The sequence below is a fragment of the Macaca mulatta genome, chromosome 1, assembly GCF_049350105.2.
Source record: "Macaca mulatta isolate MMU2019108-1 chromosome 1, T2T-MMU8v2.0, whole genome shotgun sequence".
Classification (NCBI taxonomy): domain Eukaryota; kingdom Metazoa; phylum Chordata; class Mammalia; order Primates; family Cercopithecidae; genus Macaca; species Macaca mulatta.
The window spans coordinates 222,027,584-222,050,651 of record NC_133406.1 but is presented as its reverse complement, the minus strand read 5'-3'; the positions used below and the strand labels follow the sequence as shown (position 1 = coordinate 222,050,651).

The window sequence follows — 23,068 nt, the reverse complement described above, 5'->3', positions numbered from 1 at the left end:
ATGATCCGTCCGTCTCGGCCTCCCAAAGTGCTGAGATTACAGGCTTGAGCCACCACGCCCGGCCCCTTCTGTATCTTTTTAAGTTTGAATGATGTCATGTATACCTGCTCAAAACATCAAAACCACTTAAATTTTTAAAAGACAAAAATACCTGCTCGTGTTACCCTTGCTTTAAATTGCATGAGTGTTTACAATGATTACACAAGACATAGAAAAGAAAAAAACAGGTAAGCCAGATAAAACCAATGTAAAACCCACCCAAATGAATCCCCCTCCCTGAGACAATTACGGTTAACATCGGCTGTATATCCTTCCCAACTTTTTCTTATGAGATTTTCTCTTCTTATGAGATTGTTTTTTAACGACAATGGGATGCAACCATATGTGGTTTTCAAAGGTGTTTTTTCTACCTAACAATATACGGCAGCATCCTCCCGAGCAGGTGACACAGCGGGTGGCTGCAGGGCCAGTGGTTTGATGGACTCTCTGCTGTCACCGCAGAGTCCTTGCAATCTAAACAAGACCGTGAACACCTTCATACCCTCACATTTGCATACATGTCCAGGTATCCCTCTGGGATACCCAGATTGGGTTTCCGGATCAAGTGTGCAGACGTGGAAAGAGCTTTTGTGCCCCTCTAAAGAGCCATGTGTGACGAGCTGGAGAGAACGTTCTCCGGCATTCTCTACCACAGGCTCCCAGTTGCCCAGGGAGCCAAGGAAAGGCAGGGTCCTGGGTTCTTACTCTAGCTCCTGCAGCAACAATGTTTTGTGCCTTAGTTTCCTCATTAGTCAAAATATTGCCCTCGTCTACCAGTGGCCCTCTACCTTCCCCAAGGAGCGAAGGCTGGGAGATCAGGCTCCTCTGAGAAATGGGCCAGACACTTCTTCTCCAAAAGGGTAGACAGAGGTCTCACCTGGTGGGTGATAAGTCCTGGAGAACAAGGCCACGTGCTACGGTAGAGTAAGGCTGAATAGCATCCCCCCCACACCTCCAGCCCCTCTTTGCCAAGCTCCATCACACCTCCAAGGCATGTGCTGCATTCTCTGCCCAACAGGTTCTACACCCCTTCCCCTTTGTCATTTTCCTCTCTCTCTCCCTTACCTGATGTGACTTCATGACCCAGCTTATAACCCTCTCCAGGAGGCCACCCCTGACTCCTTGGTCAGGGTCAAGTGCCACTCTTCTGAACTGCAAAGCCTCTGGGCCACTTGGTACTGAGGTATCTGATCCCCTGCTGGTCTCCTCTACCTAACTTGTCTTTCTTTTCTCTCTCTCCCTCTGTCTTTTTTTTTTTTTTTTTTTTTTTTAAAGATAAGATCTCGCTGTGTGCCCAGACTAGAGTGCAGGGGCGCAACAAAGGCTCTCCGCAGCCTCAAACTCCTGGGCTTAAGGGATCCTCCTGCCTTAGCCTCCCAAGTAGCTGGGATTACAGGTGCACGCCACCATACCTGGCTAATTTTTCTGGTTTTTTGTAGAGACGAGGTCTCACTAGGTTGCCCAGATTGGTCTCAAACTCCTGGGCTGAAACAATCCTCTCGCCTCAGACTCCCAAAGTGCTGGCATTACAGGTGTGAGCCACTGTGCCCGGCCCTCATCTCTTTCAAGATCAGGCCCATCTCTGGGTCACAAATGCAACTCCAGTGCCCAGCACAGAGCCTGGCACAAGGAGGCCCCGTAAATATTCACTGGATTAAAAAGGCCCAGTAAGTGTCATCTCCAGGGCCTTCTCTAGGAGATTCAATCTAGGCCAATGCAGCCCTGTCGCCTTAGACATGGCCTCCCTGCCAGCCCCTCCCTGCCAGCCTCAGTTTCCCTAAACAACCTCCACAGTCCAGGCCAACTCTGCTACTCTCTTCTCTGCACCTTGAAGCCTGGGCCTACCTTGCATGGGGCAGATGATGGGAAAGTTGGTATCCACGGCTCTCCATCCCCGGGACATTGTCTTTCTGCCTAGGCTTGGCCAAGCCCCCATGGACCCTCCACCCCATCCCCATCCCCAGTGTCTGCCGGCTCTCAGTCTCCAGGGCTCCAGCTCTTGCTTAAGTGGAAGCCAGAAGGGGGTCTGGGCAGCAGGTCTGGGCACTCAGGTCAAGAGGCAGCAGGCCCAGGGGGTCCGTGCTCAGGAGAGTGTGAGAGGCCCCCCGGCCCAGGGATATGTTTACAGCTTTGAGAAAAACAGCAACTCCCAAGGCTATTTTGGAAACGTAATATGTACTTTGGGTCTCTCCACTGTTTATTCCAAGTGACTGTGCTGCCCTGGAGGTAAATGTAGGGCACCTCAGGGTAATCTCCCGCATACTTACTCACCCGCAGCCACCCTGGAGCCAGCTGCCTGGGAGCCCAGATTTTCCTTATCATGTGCAGCCTGAAAAAAATGAGGGGCTGGCAGCCAGGCAGAGCCCACCAGGCAAGAGTCAGCACACCTGGGTTGAAAGCAAGGCTCTGCGGCCTTAAGCCAAGTCGCTTCCCTAGGGCTCAGTCTCCTCACCTGTAAAATGGGTGAGAATGACCCCACTTGGATTAAATGAGGATGGGCAAACACAAACTGGCTCCAGGTGTGGCCAAAAAAAAAAAAAGCACAGAACACAGGATCCTAGGACATCAGACGGGGACATCCAGGTCATTCATAAATGAGAAGTCTGAAGCTCAGAGGTGGGAGGTGATATGTCCAAGGTCCCACACAGGCAGTGACTGGCTCAGTGCAACTCCAGAGACTAGGAGCTGCCTGCCATGCAGCTGGTAAGGGGAGGAGAACATTCCAGAGCAATCTCCAGGAGGGAGGAGGGAAGAGTGACAAGGACCCAGCCAACAAAAGACACGTTGGGCTTGTGCAACCAAGGATGGGTGACAGGGCAACGGCCACCTGTCTGTGCAGCGCCATCATCGTCCTCACTGGCCGGGAAGGGGCAGGTTCCAGCGTAGCTGAGACAGGTAATTAGACTGCAAACACGCGCACAAAAGAATTAGTGACTAAATACAGCTCAGGGGGATGGACTCATTACTTAATCCCAGGCTCCTGTCATCACGGCCGGCCCTGGCATTCCACCTGATGTGAACCAGTGGGGAGTGCGGAGGCAGGGCACCAGGCAACCCCACAACACACGAATGAGAGTGTTCCTCCCACCGACCCATGGGGCTGGAGAGAGAAGTCAGTCCCCTTAAGATGGGAGGGGGAATGAAATGGAACAAAGCCTCCCAGGGACTCTTCCATGACTGCAAAGCCCCTCGGAGGGCATCTTTATTGGAGCTTGTCATCTTCTCACCCCCATTCTGCTGATGGGGAAACTAAGGCTCACCAAGGCGCAGTGACTCATCCAGGGTCACATAATCATAACAGCATTATGGAGGCTCCCATTGGCCTGGCCCAGCCCCCACTGGGGGGCCAGAGCCTTGGAGCCCTCAGAAGGATGGAGGGTCCCCCAAGGGAAATCCCCCAAGTGCTGCCCAGATACTGCCGGGCACCCCACACAGGGGAGGCAGCACCAGCACAGCCTCTCTTCTCAACTCCAACCCAGCGGGGGGCTCTCTTCCGCCTGAGATTTGGGCCTCCAGCCACAGGATTCCCAGCCCGGACTCAGCAAAAAGCCAAAAAGAAGATGGTCCAGGCCAGCGCAGCAAGAAGGAGCCAGCCTGGGGCAAAGCGGGAGGCCATTTGCAGCCGCCCCCTGCCCCTTATCCCAAAACGCTTTGATGTCAGGCAGAGCTGGGATGGGTGTCCAACTCAGCCGCTCCCCAACTGGTGATCTGCTAAAGCAACTTTACCTCTCTGAGCCTCAGTTTCCTCATCTGTAAAATGGGAATAACAATAGTACCTACACCTCCCTGGATGGTGAAGACCCCACAAGATCATAAACACCAGTGCTTCACATTATTTTGCTCCTCTTAGCGAGCAAGCCCCACCTCTAGCTGCTGGGAAGGCTGGGAGGGAGGCTGCTGGGAGGGCTGCTACAGCATCCAGGGCCCCGGGCTTGGCTAAGCTGCGCCATGCTTCCCCTTAGAAGCTTTGCCTCTGGGTTCCCTCTCCCATGCTGGGACTGGGGAACTGTCTGGTATCCAGAGTGACCAAGTGCCCAGCACATAGTAGGCCCTCAACCGGTACTGACTGGATGAATGAGCTTGTGAGCTGGAGCCACAGGGCATAGCCACCAGCAGGGCCTTGGGGGAAGCCCAGCTCTGCCTGTGCTGACTTACTGTGTGGCCTTGAGCCCATCCCTGCACCTCTCTAGACCTTCTGCACAAGGAAACTCTGACCACATCAGGGATGCAGACTCCCCCACCTCACAGCTAGGGAGACCCTGCAGGGAGCGTGGCCAGAGGACAGTCTGCCCAGTGGGGAGCCCCTTCCCAACTGGCCTGGCCCCCCAGGGACAGACAGCAGGGTCCACACCCACCCCTGCAGGCCCTCAAAGGCAGTAGGCAGTCTCCTCCTGGTGACTTTGCCTTGGGACAGATGGGACACAGTGTGGTATCTGTCAGGCCAGATGGCCTGGTTGGCCCCAGGGGCTGGGACACCAGCTGGGAGTCCAGCCCTGGCAGGCAACACTGCTTAACCCCTTCTTGCCCCAGCCACAGGAGCCAGTGTCCCCCCGGCAACTTCATCACTGCTGGACACTCAGGCCTCTGTTCTCTCCCCTTGGAGGTGAGGGGCCTCCCTGGCACCTCTAGGGCCAAAAGGGAGTCTGGGAGGCTGTGGGAGAAAGGAAGCCACAAGGTGGGTGGGAGCGGAGGAGGTGCCACTGCTTGGCCCTGAGGGCAGCCCAGGAATCTGCCAACCCAGGGAACCAGCAGGCAGGAGCACTGATTCCAGGCCAGGGAGCCCTCTGGGGCCACATGGGGCTGGCTGTTCTGCTTCCGGGACATCTGTCTGTGGCAGGGACCACCAGGCCAAGAGGCCACCAGCCACCTTTATCAAGCCCCCTGCCCAAACCACAGAAACAGCATTGCATGAAGGAGGACATCCAACGCAGACAGGCTGGCTGAATGGCTGTGGATGTGTTGCTCAACCTCTCTGGGCCTCAGTTTCCCCGTCAGGAAAGATGGGACCAGAGTGATCCCTGGGATCCAGGCCACTTCTGGCTCAGAGGGCTCCATGACTCCTGAAAAAGGAATGTGCCTCCCTCCCAGAAACTTGTGGGATCCTACAGGGAACCGCCAGATCTTTTCTGCATGAAGTTTGTGTCTCAACTTGTATCTGAGTCAAGGCACAGTCTCTCAGGAAATGGAGAAAAGGGGGATTGTAGGTGGGAAGAGGGTACGCAGCAAGATAACGGTGTTGCCTTGAGAACCACCAGGGAATTGATGTCCAACCACTTTCCTCCTCTGTGAAAGGCTAAACAAAGGGGGAAAGGCAGCAGTAGGGATCATGGTTAGACACCAGGAAGCACTTCCCTGGAAAAGGCCACGAGGACACTGGACGGCCTGTCTCAGAAAGGACTCTGGAATGTGCTTCCTACGCAGTAAGATCTTCAGGCAGGATTTGCAATGATCCTAGCCCCAAGATGAGGAAGGAACAGATGACCTCTGGAGACCCTTGGAGGAAAAGAAGCCAGTGTCCAGTAGGGTAAAGTAAACACAGCCTTGGAGTCTCTCCCCTCAGGGACTCAGTCAACCTGCTGTTCCAGATGCGGGAGGATGTCATCTCAGGGCAGAGCATGGCCAAGCTTGGCCCCAGTGTAGGGCCTGCATGCTGGTTCAGTAGACACCTCTGGAAGTCTCTCAGAACAGAGTCTGCCAGCAACTCCCAAAAAGCCAAGAACACATCAAAACAGCAGAGGAGGGAAGAGCTAGGTAAGGCGGCTGCTGGCCAGGAGTGAGAGCTGTCTGTTGACACAGCGGAGAAGCAGAAACATGGGGCTGGACCTACAGACCTGACTTTGAGCCCTAGCTCCGCCACCTGCCATGCAACTTTGGGCAAGTCACTGTCCCTCTCTGACATAAGGAAGAGAAAAGATCTAACCAATCTCTAAGGACTCTTCCAGCCCTGATTTAACAGTCACTTGGCAAGCTCCCCAGATTCTGCAAACTCCTAGTTCAGGCAGCATCATCCCCAAAGCAGCATAGGGCCTGAGCACAGTGGCCCAGAAAAGGATAGATGGATGGACAAACTGATGGATGGATGGATGGATGGATGGATGGATGGATGGATGGATGGATGGTTGGATGGATGGAAGAATGAATGATCAAGTAGGGTAATCCTGGCAAAGAAGAGCAGAAGGTCCTAGGTGTCCCCTGGGATGACTCCTTACACCTGCCCACAAGGCCTCCCTGGAATCACCTGCCAGTGATACAGACCCTCCAGTATCCAATTCCCTTCTTTAACTTGTATGTACATGTGCAAATACCTACACATGCAGATACAAATACGCAACACGTGCTCGAAGCAGTGACCCAACTCTGAATCCTGACAAGAGAAAGCTCCAGGTACCCCGCAAAACCCATGAGGTTTATCTGCTCCAGTCTGATTCTAGGGTATCTTGGCTTTTAGAATTCCCCTTCCAAAGCTGGGTGCAACATGAGACTCTAGTGGTGGAACCCAGTGGTGATCTTGGAAGCCAGAGACCTGGGGTCACGTGCCCACTCTGCCGCTTTGTAGCTTTGACAAGGAACAAGTCATTTTACCTGGCACGACTCAGTTTTCTCATCTGTACAATGGACATACCCACAGCCACCTTGCTGGAGTGGTGCGATGCTCCAGAGAACACATGTGTGAGGCTTCAAACGCTGCAGTGGGTAGACAGGGCGCTCTTGGGAAGTGAGCAAGATGGCTATAGAATTATGAGATCTTGGCTCCCTTCTTAGAGGGGCTGAGCATAAGCCAAGCCTTCCAAGGCTTCTCTGTTTGGGCCCTGCAATCCCTTCCACCTCGTTTCCCACCTTGGGGGGTGATGTGCTTGGGCTTAAACCGGGCAGAAGCTACAAAGCAGCCTTTGTCTCACAGATGAAACCCTAAACCAGCTGCCCTGACGTCAACCCTGGAAAAACAATGCCAAGCCAGCCTTCAACGTCACTCCTCTGCCAAGGTCTGAGAGTGGGCCCTTCACCCACAAGGCCTCGCAAGGCAGTCCATGAAAACACAGAAACCATCTACCCATCGCCTACGGAGGCCCAGAAGGAGGAACAGCTGCCGTTCTGCTGCTGGGCGCAGGGCAGGGTTTGAACCCCTGTCTTTCAACTCCCGTATCTCAGCCTGCCAGAATGAGCTCGCATGTGTGGCAGAGAGTACTTTCGGTAACAGTCTGCAAGAGGCAGGTTCGAATCCTGGTCCTGGCCCTACCTCATCGTGAGACCTCAGACCAGCAACGTGACCCCCTGAGGTTGCTTCCAAATCCACACAAGGGGGAGGCTGAGACAGTCCACGATCCCCAGGGAGGTGGGGACAGCGAAAGACTTCCCCATTCATGTCCACATTCCATCAGGCCCTCCTAGGAGCCACAGGCTCCAGGCGATACCCTGCGCTGGACACAGCCTTGAATGCCAGGTCTTGCCTTCCCGGTCACCCTGTGCTGACAGTCTGCTTGAGAAGAGAGGGGACATGACCTCCTCCTCGCTGCCCAGGCAGCTCTACTGGGGAGAGGAAGTGCTCGGAACACAAAAGGCCAGTCTTCAGCCAAAGGGGGAGGGAGCAGGCAGTTCTCACTGTGCCCCGTTTTCCTTTTGTATGAGATGGGATGGAATGATGAGACCCACAGGGTGTTGGTGAGCCTGGCGCAGGAAAGGCTGCCCTGTCTCCTCATCTCCGGGGTAAGCCCTGGAGCTGGAAGGCTTGAGAACTTTGCCTAGAATGTTGGAGTTGGGTGAACCATAGAGGCTGATCCTTCATTCCCCGCAAAGATTATGTTTCCAGAGCTCCTTGTCTGGGGATGTGGCCTGACAAATAGTACTTTGGGATTTGCACATGTTTTTATATGTACAAATTGGGGCCTGGGGGCTGGTGGGAGCCAGGCCAGGGCAGGAGGGAGGGAGCGGTAACAGCTGAGGGCCCAGCGGCACACTTAGCACTCTGCAGGCAACATCAAATCCTTGCAACCCCATCAGCTAAGACTGTCATCCCCATTTTACAGATGAGAGAACTGAGGCTCAGAGCAGTAACACAACTCCAAGCGGTGTCACCTCAGAGCCAGAGCTCCCACCCAAGAGAAGGCCCAAATCACGGGCCAACAGGAAACATGAAGCAAGAGCAAATGAAGCAATTTCTTTTTAATTCCCCACAATTGAATTATGCCTTAGGGCTCAGAAAAAGAATAACCTATAAGTTGGAGGTCCCTCAACTTGGCACCAGGTTAATTCTGGCTCTGCCAGCAGTAGCTTGCTGAGTTCAAGCCTTCAGTCTCCAAGTCAGATGAGTCCTGATGTTTTATTTTATATTATTATTATTATTATTATTATTATTTTTGAGATGGAGTCTCATTCTGTCGCCCAGGCTGGAGTGCAGTGGCAAGATCTTGGCTCACCGCAACCTCCACCTCACAGGTTCAAGACATTCTCCTGCCTCTGCCTCCCAAGTAGCTGGGATAACAGGCGCGTGCCACCACACCCGGCAAATTTTAAGTCCTAATGTTTTAAATGCTAATATTTTCTTTAAAGGCAAGTGTGAAACCAACTGCAATGTAATATCAAGACTCGGCCAGGCATGGTGGCTCACATCTGTAAACCCAGCACTTTGGGAGGCCAAGGCAGAAGGATCACTTGAGGCCAGGAGTTCAAGACCAGCCCTGGCAACATAGCGAGACCCTTATCTCAACAAAAATTATTTTTTTAAAAAAAATTAGCTGGGTGTAGTGGTGTGTGCCTGTAGTCCTAGCTCCTTGGGAGGCCGAGGCAGGAGGATTGCTCGTGCCCAAAACAAGAAAGAAAGAGGGAGAGGAAAGGAGAGCAAGACAGAAAATGAGAGCCAAGAAGAGCATGAGGAGGGAGGAGGGGACAAGACAGGGAAGAAGCAAGCATAGGACAGGCCAAGTTCTGGCAGTGCCAGGCTCAAGCCCAGGAACCAGGAGCAGCTCCACACTGTGTCCTGCACAGCAGCTCAACTCCAGGCTCTTGTACAAGCTGTCCTCTCTATCTGGAGCACCCTTTCTCCTTCTCTTCCACTCTTACTAAACCTTCCAAAAACAACCTAGGTGATGTCACCTCCAGGAAGCCTTCCTTGACTGGCTCTAAACTGGCTTGGGTACCTTCCAGAATCCCTGGGTTTGGGGCACCCCAGGGTCTCACCAGCGTCCCACCCAGACCTCCAAGACTCTCCGGTCCTGACTTTGCAACAAGCTTTCCCTAAAGCTTCCACTACCACCCCCCAAGATGGCCTTCTGCCTATTACCACAGTGGGTCAGGAGCAAAAAGGGGGTGCCAGTGGGCCCTGGGAAGATGGGCTGACCCTATACAGAGAGGAGCCTGTCTGCCGGGGAATTTCACAAGGTCTACTTAGACCAGTAGCTCTTCCCCTCCCCCAAGACAGCAAACAGGCGGCAGCGAGCCAAGAACCGTCTTAAATAACCCAAGTAATAAAGATGGCCAATTAAGAGGGCGGAAGGCGCTGTCTCCACTGCAGGGGCCTCTTTCCATCGAGCAGCAGATGAGCAGGGTCTGTGTGAACACACATCCCAGAGTCGGAGCACGCAGGCCAGAGAGCGCTGAGCAAGCATCTCAGAGACAGGCCCCACCCCCAGCACGGCCACGTGGAGGGGCTCCTGCCAGGGCAAAGGCCCAAATGCCATTCGATTCCTGCCCAACTCCTCTCCCCAGAACCCCCAGCCTTATTTAGTGATTTTTGCCACGGCAGCCGGAATCAGAGCACCATCATCGCCCTTGCCTTCCATGCAACGTGACCATTCCCACTTTCCAGATAAGAAACAGAGGCTCAGAGAGGCAGAGTGACTCTCCCGAGGTCTCAGAGCTGACAGGCAGCAGAAATATATGCTGCAGGTTCCTCTCTTCCCAGCTTTTGGGTTCTACATAAACCTTCTCCCCTAAGCTGTCTAACATAGCAGGTTTCTGTCCAACATCCCATCCCAGGATCCGGGGAGGTGTGAATGTAAAGGCAAGAGAGGACAAGGCATTGCATGGAGCTTCACAGAGCTTCAGGCTGCGCGGGAAGTTGGAAAAGAAACCGTAGAACAGGTAGAGCTCAGGACTCCCAAGGATTTAGTCCCTACACACTCCACTTGCCAGTTTTCAAAGTGCTTCACAGGTACCATTTTAGACGGTCTTCCAAACAGCCTCATGAGGTCAGATTTATTACTCCCATTTCATAGAAGTGAAAACTGAGGCTCAAGCAGGAAAGCTGCTTGCAATGGGCACGGCCCTTTCTGGGACTGCACAGGTTTAAGGTTGGAACTGGAGCCTGACTTTCTGGGGTCAGATCTGGGCTTGCCACTTTCTTTTTTTGTTGTTGTTTTTCTGTTTTTTGTTTTTTGAGATGGAGTCTCACCCTGTCACCCAGGCTGGAGTGCAGTGGTGAGATCTTGGCTCACTGCAACCTCCACCCTCCAAGTTCCAGTGATTCTCCTGCCTCAGGGTCCTGAGTAGCTGGGATTACAGGCGCCTGCCACCTCGCCTGGCTAATTTTTTAAATTTTTTTGTAAAGACGGGGTTTCACCATCACCATCTTGACCAGGCTGGTCTTGAACTCCTGACCTCATGATCCACCTGCCTCAGCCTCCCGAAGTGCCAGGATCACAGGCGTGAGCCACCACACCCAGCCTGGGCTTGCCACTTTCAAGGTGTCTTGGCCCAGTTCCCTCCCCTGTCTCTGTGGCTCAGTTTTAGCATCTCTAAAATGGGCTAAGGACAGTACCCAACTCACAGGGTTATTAGAGCTTCCATGAATTAAATGTTTGCAAACCGCTTTGAATGAAGCCTGGCAAAGAGTAAATGCTGTATAAATATTTAATGAAATTCATTAACTAATACATGTTTATTGTGCTCCTACTATCCACAAGCACTGTTGGAGAAGGTACTGGGCACATGCTGCTATCACGTGATGCTGCCACATGGCATGACACATTTGTCTATGTCCCCAGATTCTGAGTTATCGAGGGCAGGAGCCTGGCCCATGGTGGGTGTTCAGCCACTGTTCTGAGAACACCACCTCTTTGGCTCCTCAGACATCCACACCCGGCAGTCTCATCTTCCCCAACAAGAGGCGCCAAATGATTGTAACAACTTCCCTGTTCCCTGGCAAAGTTCACAGCACTGACTGAAAGCAAAAGCTAGGGAGACTCCAGCCCAGGGCGGAGGTGAGCTCCCAAATAGCCACCAGAGCACCCAAGGCCCTCTGCTGCTGGTGATCCGTGGATGAGAACCTCTGGCTGTGTTGCCCTGAGGACACTCAGGGGCCGGGCAAGATAAATAGAGCATTAATTCAGAGTCTGAGATCCACAGCCTGCCCCAGCTTTGCTAGACGACATTTCACAGAAGTGAAAACTGAGGCTCACAGCAGGAAAGCGGCTTGCAATGGGCATGGCCCTTTCTGGGTACAGCACAGGATAAAGGTTGGATCTGGAGCCTGACTTTCAAGTTACTTCTCCTCTCTGAGCTTCGGTTTCCATCCTGCAGTGCCACCACCGGGTTTAAATGAGACCTCATGGAAATCACCAGACGGGTCATAATATGTGTTCCCTGTTCCCCAACTCTTCCCCTGCCAGCCCTGCCAGCCCCCAATGAGACCTTCTCCAAAGAGCAGGGGACTGGACAGGCCTGCTACAGTGGCCCGGGAGCCTCATCTGCCTGCTACTGCCAGTGATTCATTTGCTTTCTCAAGAAATAATTACTGTAAAGTGACAGCAGGGAATCTTCCCAGCGCAGCAGCCGCCTCCTGTTCTGCCACCCGCCGTGGCAATATTGTGACAGGTGCTGGGGAGACCCCGTGCCTCCTGCCTGCCTCCTCAACCGGAGCCAGCCTTCGCCAACCTCCAGGGACACAGGACAAGGCCACCTCCTGGGAGGAGCACTGACCTTGGGGTCCAGAGAACCAGATGGACTCATGGCGAGATCTGGGACGGATGTCTTCACCTCTCTGAACCTCTTACTTGTAAAATGAGCATAATCACTTCCCACCTCTTGGGACTGCTCTCATAATTATCACTGCACCTAGCACAAAGTAGGTGCTCAACAAACAGGAGCATTAAGCCATATTGATTTATTTTCAAACCCTTTTGCAAAATGTTTTCCTACTGCACTGTTTGAATTGATTTTTACCTCTACCCTGAGAAGCGGAACTTGTAAGAAACCCCACCCCCATTTTAGAGAGCAACAAACTGAGAGGCAAGCAATTAAATGGCACGCACGGAATTGTGCCACGTTACGGAGAGGATGCAGTCTTCACAGGGTTGCTGGGCAAGCCCACTTTCCCACTGTCCCCATTCCCAGGTGGGCATAGTGAAGACCAGACCACACTGCAGGCAAACCCAGAGCAGAACCTGGGCTCCACGGACCCTCGAGAGAACCAGGCATTGCCATTTGCCAGGTTTACTGTTGGGTGACAACTACCCTCTCTTGTACCAGATCTAGAATGAGAAACCACATCCTGCCCAGGAAGCCAAGCGCCCGGTGCCCAGTGTGGGTGGGAGGATACTCCCCTGGTGGGCAGGTGGCGGCAACGTCACAAACCTTTAGCAGCCTCCCATCTGGCCTGGAATTTTCTAAGCACCTCACAGTCTGGCAATGCTCAAAGGGCTGTGCAACCCACAGATGCTGCCAGCAAAGGGCACGGGACACCCTCTCCCGGTTTCCAGCTTGGTTCTCAACCTCTGCCCACCCCACAGGGCCAGCGCAGCTCAGCCTCTGTAGGGCACCCACTCTCTGCCCTGTGAAATCATTCCAAACTTGACCATTTACACGTGCTGGGCTGTAGCTAGGTGAGCTCATCTACTTCTTCCACAACCTCTAGACACAGAGCTTAGCATCCCTGTTTTACAGATGAAGAAACTGAGGCTCGAGAGGCAGTGACTAGCCCAAGCTCACTCGGCTTTTAACTCCTGCCCTGGGGCCCCAGCACCCAGCACTGCCAGGCTAGGGGGTTCATTCAAACTTTGAACTTTGGCCCAGACCTTCTGATTCCAAGTGCAGGCCATCCCCTCCACAAGCAGCCGAATCCCTGGACGTGGTCTATGTCGTCCGTCTTCTGTCTCATCCTCCTGGAGGCCTACTAGCTCACAGCAGCCAGACACACAGGCCTCCCTGCTGCATGAGTATTTACTCAGCATGGACCTTGGCCAGGTCCTGGCTGGGCTCTGCCAGTGGGAGACGAAGCCAGAGCTGGAGCCGGCCCCCACAGAGCTTCCAGTCGATGCAGGCGCAGACACATGCCAGGTAGTTACAGCTCCGGGTGTGGAGGGCTGTGATGTGGGAGGTGGTGGGTGCTCAGGACCGCCTGACAGGAGAAAGTCAGGAAAAAGCAACACATCCCTAATCCTGAGTACAGGGACGTGGCAGGGCTGCCTCCTTCCCGTCCCGGGCCTTCAGCCATCCGCGACATAGGAAATAAATGGAACGCCAGCCGGCTTTCACCTCTCAATGCGATCAAAAGCCAGGACTGCAAATGCAAAGCCCACAGCCTCCGGTGTCACTGACACATGGCACAGTTTAAATCAGTTCTCCTGGAAGGCAACGCATCTCGTTGCAGCAAAGGGTGTGTTCAAATTCCAGGTCTACCCTTCTGTGTCCTTCAAATACAGTCATGTGTGGGGACGTGAGCTACAGGACTGAACGGAGAGCCTGGTGTGTGCATCTGCATGTGTGTGTGCGTGTGTGTGTGTGCATGTGTGTGAGACTGTGCATACACGTGGGGGGAAGGGGGACCCAGGGGCCCCGCATCCGGTCTCGTTTGCCAAGGCAAAGCCCCGCCTCACATTCCTCTGAGAAGGAATCTTCAGCGTCAGCTGTCTCCCTGCTTCCTTTTCTTTTCTGGGACCTCATTCTCCTCCCTCTAGCTTGAGGCTCTGAGAATCGCTCCCAAATTTGTCCCCAGTGAGAATGCCAACCCAGCCAAGGGATTCTGTAATATAGTTCTCAAGAGACCCGAGGCGCTAGATGGAGGGGTTTGTGTGTTTCTCTTAAAGGAAGTTGGGAGAAAGGGCTGGGGGATGGCGAGAGATTTCCGGAGGCACAAATCAACGGCTAAGAGTAGGTCAAACAGGCTTCTTAGATGCTGGACAAAGAAGCAGCCCTTTCCCTCCACCCCCAACACCACCTCTGGCGCCTCCGTGGGACAGAGAGAGCGGCAACGTGCCCTGAAATGGACTTGTTAGGCAGTCAGGGCCATGCTGAGAAATCCTTGTAAATTAAAGGAACAGACTTTGCCAGGGGAAGGGGGCTGGGCTGGGGGGTGGGTAGGCATGCCCAAAACCTGCCAGGCCCCAGGTACCTTAACACCAGACCTCATTTGTTCCTTCTCAATCCCTGGGAGAGCAACAAGATGACCCCTCTTTTACAGAGGACAAAGCGGGGAGCTCCACGGGCAGCTTGGAGTGACCAAGCCACTTGCCCATGTTCACACGGACAGTGGCAGAGCCAGGATGTGAAACCCTGTTCCACCATCAAAGGCTGCCTCACTGGAAAATCAGAAATCAAGAATCCGTATCGGTGCCAGCTTCAGAAATAACGAAAGTGTCAATGGGAGTGGCAGGGAACAAAGCCCTCAGCTTTCTATTCCAGGGCAGCATTCGAGCTTTGGGACATTCAGGGGCCAGCACCCACCTGCTTGAGGGCCCCCTGGGGTGTGACGAGAACGGGCAGGGGACACTCCAGCTGACCCACCCACCATCCCTTTTTGGAGTCCTTCATTCCGGCCGACAGCCCAGCCCCTTCCGGCTCACAGTCAGAAATAGCTGTGACAAAAGTCCCTCCCATCCCAGAAAGTGGCTTTTTAAAAAAAAATGTTTAAAGCAAACACACAAAAAGATGGAAAGAACATAACAAAGCCTCGACTGCAGGAAGATGATGCGGGCATCACGTCGAGGTGGGGAGGCCAGCTCTGCACAGCAAACGGAAGGTCTGCCCAGTTCGGCACAGACAGACAGCCCCCTCTGGGCCTTGCTTTCCCCACCTTTAAAATGAAAGCACTCAGCTGAATCAGCAGTTTCTTTCTTTTCAAAAACTGCAGAACACTTTTTAAAATGGAATCTTTTTTGGACAATCTGGGAGTCAGAGAAGCATGGAGTTACGGTGGGCAACATGGGTCAAATCTCAGGTGCTCAGCCTCCCACTGTCCCCGAAGTCTCCCAAGGCACCCTGCTATGGACTCCAGGGCTCTAAAAAGCCCACTTGAAAACCACCAGGCTGGATGATCACAGTGGTCTCTCCAGGCTCCCAAACCACCCTCCAATCACCCCAGGCACCAGGAAAAAAGAAACCTAGCCTCCAGGCTGACTTCAACTGGGGGGCGCATACACTCAGCCCCTCGCACGGGAGGGAACAAGGCCAGCCAGCTGCAAATCACACTGGGCCTGAGGGGGCCAGGATGGCTGGACAGGCTTCTGGACAGGGGCACCAGGCCCCCAAAAGAGTCGCCCTGTCTGACAGGCAGCTAGGCCAGCACTACCATGCCGGGCAACTTCCTCTACCAGCCCAGGGCAACTTCCTCTACCAGTCCAGAGCAACTTTGCAGCAGCTGCCAGGCTGGAGGGACCTTTTTCTTGACAACCTGAAAGCTTTCCCGCGTCCTTCCTTGGAGCCAATGAAGAGAGGGGAAACGGTTGAACCAGTTAAGCTGGGGGATGGGATGACCAGTACTGCCCATGCCTGGAGCCTGGACCCTAGTCATCTGGGGCAGAGACAAGAGAGGGAAGGGGAAGCCCAGAACAGAGAAAGGCTTCAGAGAACACACTGTGGTCTCCAGACGCAGAAAGATCAGCCACGACGCCGGCCTCCTGGAGTCACGGACCTCAAGTAGAGAGCTGAGAGAGCTCACCTACAGGAACTCCTGCATGTAAAGGTGGAGGATCTGAGGCCCAGAGAGGGCAGCGGTTGGCCAGAGGTCACACAGCACCTAGTGGCAGAGCTGGACCTAAAGTCCAGGTCTCCTGGATGCCAACTCAGGGAACTCTCCACTGTTGAGTTCAGATAAACTCAGTGGGAATCTCCAGGGAAAAGCCCCCAGCTTGCAAAGTCAGAACAGGATATTTTAGTGGCCCTGGGTGGTGACAGAGTAGAGATGTTTGTTTTGGTTTCCAAATCAACGCTTGACAACCTTGTCCTCATTGTGGCTTCAGCGACCACATTTCCCACGTGGTAAAGACCTGGTTGGGCCAAGGGAAAACCAAAGCAGTGGTGACTGGGGCCAGGGCCCAGGCACCCCAGGCCAGGGTCTCTGGTTTGGGTTGGTGTTTCCAAATCACGGTTCGTGGACCACTGATGGCACATGAGATGATGCTAGGTGGTATACGGTTGACGTTTTAAATTTAAAATATATTGAATGCCTGGGTGGATTCATAAACAAAATATGGGCTACACTACAGAGGAATATTTTTTGCCATAAAAAGGAACAGCCTACGAACACATGCTACAACATGGATGAACTTCAAAAAAACATTCTCTAACTGAAAAAAGCCAAACACAAAGACTACAGAGTATATGATTCTATTTCTATGAAATGTCCGGAAAAGGCCAATTTCTAGAAAGACAGCAGGTCCGTGATTACCTGGTCTGGTCTTGGAATGGGAATTTTCTGTAAATGGACATGAAGGATCTTTTTGGGGGGTGATGCAATGCTCTAAAACGGAATTGTGGTAATGACTGCACAACTCTGTGAATTTGACTTGTACACTTAAAATGGGCAGCTTTTGTGATGTGTAAGTTGTACCTCAATGAAGTTGTTAAAATATTTTATGTAAGCAATAGCACAGGTGGTAGTACGTGGACATGGCCAGAAACCACGAAGGTGGAACTCAACAAGCCTCCGGCTTGAAGATTGCTGAGTTTCACATCGCAAGTTGTCCTTTGGGGAAGCAAGTGGGGGTCTCTGGAGCTGCAGGTTCCTCTAGGTGGACCAGGGGAAACCCTGGAACCTTTTCCTTCTGGGTTAGGCTCCTTCTGGGCATCACTGCTTGGAGTTCTGTGATAGACATCCTGGGATGATTTAAAACCCTTTGTGGCCACAGCAGTACAGGCAGACACCTGGATCTCATCCCTTAGATGGTGACTTCTCTTATGGCCAGGGGATCAGAAGCGGGCTGGGAACTCAAACTCAGATTTATATATTGCCAAGGCTGGGAAGACCCTTTGAGATCATCTAGCCCAGTGGTTTTTCAAGTTTTTAAAAAATGTTTATCAAATGTCTGCCCTCCTTCCCAAAGAAAATTCTTAGGAGGTACCCAAAACATACTATTAACAAGTTACGGTGTTAGTGGAACCCAATGAGTTAATATTAAGAACTTAAAGGTGAGTAAGCACATTTTTATCACTGTATTATCTTAATGTTATTTTAAATTATCATTTTTATTAGATATTCAAGGAACCCCTAAAGCATCTCTAAGAAAGCCTGGGGTTTCAAGGACTACAATTCTAGCCCACCTGCCTCACTTCACAGATGGGGAAACTGAGGCTCCAGGAAAGGAGTATACTTGCTTTGGAAAAATTCAACGTAAGTCTTGAGTCAACTTCAGAAACAACGTGGAAGAAGAGGTGTGCGCGCATCCCAGAAGGGCGGGAAGAGAGACGCCCGCACTCCACCTGTCTCAGCAGCACCGTCTCATTCCAGGCCAGCGCCAGAAGCTGACATCACACCCCACGCCCTGGGTGCAACTTGAATAGAGCATTGCTCAATGCCAACCCATCTCCCTCCAAGACTGGGCACGGCTTCTCCATCCCCTTAGTAGCCGGGTCCAAAAAAGCATACACACAATAAAACAAACACAACACAAGCCTGAGGCATGACGACACGATCAACAGTGGCAGACAGGAGGGCCCGGCCCATCCCTCCCCAGTTTCACCATCAAGAGCAAGTGCCTGTTTCCCTAGCCTGCCCCAGTGACATTGACCATGAGGGGTGGAGAGGTGGCCTCTATGTGGCAAGGCACCAGGTGGGCCATTCTCAAGTCCTCCAGAGAAAGAGGTAACGCAGGAGAGAGGGCACCAGATGGGCCATTCTCAAGTACCTCCAGAGAAAGAGGTAACTCAGGAGAGAAGCCCATCTCCCAGTGGAGTGTAAGACCTACCCCCAGGAAGTGAGGTGCTGCATGAGAGAGCTTGAGGACTCTCAACGTTTCTGCTCCCCGCTAGCTTGACAAAGTGCCTATCATCTTTAATAACATCAGCTTGATTACTTTATACCTTCCGAAGAGCATCACCGTCCTGCTCTCCCCTCGAGCAACTGTGGGCAGATTTTATTATTCCCATTTCTCAGATGAGCAAACAGGATTTCAAGTGGTTTGATAATCTCACCAGCAGGTATAAGGCTGGCTTTTGAATTCTACCCAGTTGCTAGCCTGTCCAACGGGAGAATAAGGAAGGAGACCTATGCCCAGCTCCCTGGGCAGACCTTTAGAGATGGAAGGTAGGGCCCTTCTCAGTACATCCTCCAAGCCCTGGAGTTCAGAGCCAATAACTCCGGGTGGAAGGCTGCCCGTGCCTGGAACAGCGACTGCCAGGGCCAGAGGGCCCCTCCCCCAGCCAGGTCTGAGATGCCAAAGACAGACCCCTCTACCCTTATGGGAAGAGGAGGAGGATAGGAGACCCCTCTCCTCTCATCAGAAAGCCAAGCAGACAGTATTGTTGGCCAGACTGCAGGCAGGAAGCAATGACAGTTTCCCAGCTGGGGAATCTGAGCTGGGCAGGAATGCACTGGCCAGTCCTACAGAGTCTGGACCCCAGTTCTAGCCAGAGATGGTGGTCTCAGTCCATTCAATGTCCAGTCTCCAACCCAACATTATCTTCTCCTGGGGGCTTTTAAGGCTGAGTTTGTTAGGGCTCAATAAACCATGAAACTCAGGGAGTGGGGGGAAGAGGGATGAAAGGAGGCATTTTATAAAAGCTTGTGAGCAGTCTGCTATAGTTGTGGTTATCCAACCCAGCAAGCTGGACGTTACAGAGCTGGAGCAAGACGGCAGACACTGGCCCCAGGGGGCAGGGGCAGATCCATCCATTTTCAAACACATGATCTCATTTAATTCAAGAAATAAAAAGGCAGTGGGTTGGTTAGAGTTTTTCTTTTCATCTGTTGAGGGAGGGGAGCCTACTTCCTACTTCCTTGGGAAAAATACCTATGCTAGGAGACAGACTAGCCAGGAGTGGTTAAAATCTCTGGTTGAAATCCTGGTTTCACAACTCCTTCGCCAAGCCACCTTAGGCAAGTCACTTAGCACTTCTGCACCTCGGTTTCCTCATCTATAAGATGAGGATAAGTCTGCCTTACACGCTGTATTGTGCTGAGAATTAAATGAGATCACATAAAACACAGATAGTTATTATGTCACCTAGAAAACAATGTGCCTAACCAGTGATAGCATCGAGGTGGCCCCCACGGTAGCCAGCGCCCACCCCCATCCTGGGATCTAGATAATTGGGCCTTCCTGGCATGTGTAAGGCACTCTGCAAACACAGCTTCCAGCCCACCTGCCAGGACCAGCTGCCGGCCCGGCCCCCGTCCCGCACACGCATTCCGCGGCAGCCTGGACCTGGGCGCCCCCTCCCAGGGTGGCGGGGGAGGGGCGGCCACTCACCTCCGCTTGTACTCGTCGCGCTCGCGCTTCACCTTGGCCAGCACGTTGTAGAGCGCGCGGATCTCCGGCGTGATGGTGTCGATCTGCACGCCCACGCCGTCGGGGTGCACCCACGACACGCCGGGGCCCTGCACGGTCTCCACGCCGCCGCCGCCCGTGCGCCGCACCTGCGTGTAGCTCCAGATGGTCCCGGGCAGGCGGCCGTAGTGCTGCGGGTGCGAGCCGCCGCCGGGGGGCAGGCCGCCCAGGGCCACGGCATTGGCGTTGACGCCGGCCGCCGCGCCGCTGCCGAGGCCGTGCCCGCCGCCGGGCGCTGGGGGCCGCAGCAGCTCGGGCCCGGTCTGTACGGCCTGCTCGCGGGAGAAGGTCTTGTAGCGCAGCCGCCGCTCGCGCTCGCTCTGCTGCTGCTCCAGCTGCTTCTCCAGCAGCCGGTTGCGCCGCTCCAGCTCGTGCACCTTGGCCAGGAAGCAGCGGAAGCGCACGTTGAGCCCCTTCAGGAGGTGGATGTTGGAGCCCAGGTCGTCCCGCAGCGCCGCCGTCACCGGCGACGGACCCGGCCCGGCCCCGCCGCCGCCGCTGCCCCCGCCAGGGCAGCCCCCGCCGCCGCCGCCCGGCGGGCAGCCGAAGGCCAAGGCCATCTCCCCGAACAGCAGCGAGTTCACCATGCGCCGGCTGCGCGGCTCAGGGCCCCGGGCCCGCGGCTCCAGGTGCGGCTCCAGCTCCGGGCAGGGCTCCCGGCGCGGCCGGGCTAGGGTGGGCGCGGGCTCCAGCGCGGCCGGCCGGGCGGTTCCAGATGCGCGCCAGATGCGGCCTCCGCAGCGACGGCGGGACGGATGGCCCCGGATGCGGGCGCCGAGGCGAGAGAGGGCACTCGGGCGCTCCTCTGGATGCGGTAGAGGCCGCGGTATCTGCGCGGGGCCAGAAGGGTCGCGGGTCGCACCGCCCGGGCTGTCAGAGACGCTGTGGAGGGGCCGCGGCAGCCGCACGCAGAGGACTCTCGGCCGGCACTGCCCACTCTGCGGCGGGCCCCGCCCACTGCAGACACTGGCCCCGCCCTCACCGCGGCCCCGCCCACCCCTCCTCCCTCTGCGGCGTTCCCGGAGCCAGAGGCTCCGCCCCACGAGGCCCGCAGAGCCGGGCCCCACCCACAGACCCTTGGCTCCGCCCACCGCCGGGTTCTCCCGCTTTCGCCGCAGCGTCGACTCCGCCCAGCTCCCCGGCGGGGCCACGCCCTCTCCTGCGTCTGGTCCTGCCTCCCCGCCGGGTGCCGATTCTCTGCTGGGGGACCCGGACCGCAGAGCTGCACCAGGGACCGAGTTAGCTAGAACCGCCGCAGAGCCAGCCGGGCCTCTTAAAGGGGCCAGCAGCCTCGGCAAAGCTCGCTTTCCACTTTTTAGGGCGCTCCTCTCCCTCGTCGCCTGCCGAGAGGGCTCCGTTTCTCTGTCCTCTCCGCCCCGAATGCCCCTGGCCCCAAATTCCTTCGGATGTGGGCGACCGCGGCTGGAAGGGCTGGGGGAATCACAGTATCCGAAGGTGCACCGGCACCCCACCCCCACTCCAGCCTGGGGAGGCCCAGATCCACCTTACGGGGATAAGGCGGCGCCTAGGCCGGCACGTCCTCCACGCTGCGGACCCAGGGGTGGGCTCCTCGGACGCTAGCTGCCGGCCTCGTCCCCCCGAGATCAACCCGGGCACCGCCAAGCCCGCCGGTTCCCCCGCCACTGAGGCGCCGAGCAGCATGGGGGTTGGGGAGGCTGAGCAAGACCCTCCCGGGATGACACCCACAAACTCGGCCTGGGCCTGGCCTCCGCTGAGCTGCTGAGCACCTCCCCACCACCCACACCCACACGCTGAGATGAAGCTGACCCCGAGAGCTGGGAATTCATTTCACAGACATGGGGCTTAGCGGGCAGCCTGGGGCAGACCAAGGCAACCCGAGGAACCATTCATTCATTCATTCAAATGTTTTCACACCTACCACGTTAAAGGCCAAGTTCTCCAGTCTCTGGGGTCTCCTGAATCATGTTGCAAACATCAGTATATGTCAGGCACCATACTTATTTATTATCCCCATTTTACAGAGAAGGTCACTGAGACGTTAAGTAGCCGCAATGGTCCAAAGTGCATACTCTAACCGGCCTTCCACAAAGCTGGCCTCGTGTCCATTCCCGCATTTGGTCCTCACCGAAAACCTCAGAGGGGAGGTGACCCCCACCTGTGAACGCCTGTGGCTTGTATTGTATGCACTTAACCAGATATGTGGCATGTTTCAGATTCTTCCGACTGAATTTTTTAAATTGCAATTTAATGTTTGTCTTGTTATTAACTTTTGTGTTTGTTTTGTCTCTTTGTATGTAAGCTTGAGGACAGGCACACTGTCTTACATGGACAATGCCTTGGTGTTGTTGGTGACAAAGGAGACACGGACTTGCCCTGGAGTGATGTGGCTATGATGTTAGTCTGCTGTGTTTTTGATTTAGCCATAAAAGCAAACCCTCCCCATAGTTCCTTCCCTCAACCGCAGTTCCTTGCTTCCTGCCAACACGGACTCACCTTAAACACCCAGCTCTGAAACTCACCCATCTAGAAACCTTTCTCTGCTTAACCCAACCCAATCTGGACACTGCCCTTTACTCTTCATTCTCTCATCTCTTGAGGATGTTCTTGTTTATCCAACCTAAAGAATCAAAACCCCTTTGCCTTGAAGCAGAGGTTCATGGACCCCCAGGAAGACTGAGGATAGAATTCTGGGGAGTTCATGACACGGGGGTGGACAAAAGTTTTATCTTTATCCTCACTAATCTCTAAATGGTTTTTTGTTTGTTTGTTTGTTCGGGACAGTGTTTCGCTCTTGTTGCCCAGGCTAGAGTGCAATGGTGCGATCTCAGCTCATCACAACCTCCACCTTGGGGGTTCAAGCGATTCTTCTGCCTCAGCCTCACAAGTAGCTGGAATTACAGGCATGCGCCACCATGCCTGGCTAATTTTTTGTATTTTTAGTAGAGATGGGGGTTTCTCCATGTGGTCAGGCTGGTCTCGAACTCCCGTCCTCAGGTGATCCACCCACCTCGACCTCCTGAAGTGCTGGGATTACAGCCACCATGCCCGTCCAATGGTTTTTAACATATCCTTTGATTATGAATGTAGGTAGCAAGTAGATGTCCCTGTGATTTTGTCACTAGTAGAAATCACAGGTATTTACATAACACACTACAGTTACTGTAAACATCTCAAGATATCATCTAAGCTACCAGAACTGTGAAATTAAAGTCATATTAGATCCACCACTAAATCTTATTTAATGTATTAGTAAAGGAGAACATATATCACTATATGACAAATTGTTAATACTTTGATATCTATTTTAGTAAATGATTTTTCATTGTAATCCTAATGCCGTTGTAAAAAATTAT

The 23,068-nt window shown here is 54.0% G+C and overlaps 1 protein-coding gene across 2 annotated transcripts in view; it reads right to left on the bottom strand.

Moving 5' to 3' along the window:
* IFFO2 (intermediate filament family orphan 2) overlaps nucleotides 1–20,664 on the bottom strand; it is a 50,453-nt gene extending 29,789 nt beyond the window's left edge. For both annotated transcript variants that reach the window (XM_015127013.3, XM_028838838.2), the window contains exon 1: nucleotides 19,656–20,664. In XM_015127013.3, the coding sequence (XP_014982499.2) occupies nucleotides 19,656–20,320 (665 nt within the window). In that variant the 5' untranslated portion in view covers nucleotides 20,321–20,664. The remainder of the gene's footprint in view (nucleotides 1–19,655) is intronic.
* Nucleotides 20,665–23,068: the final 2,404 nt, after the last annotated feature.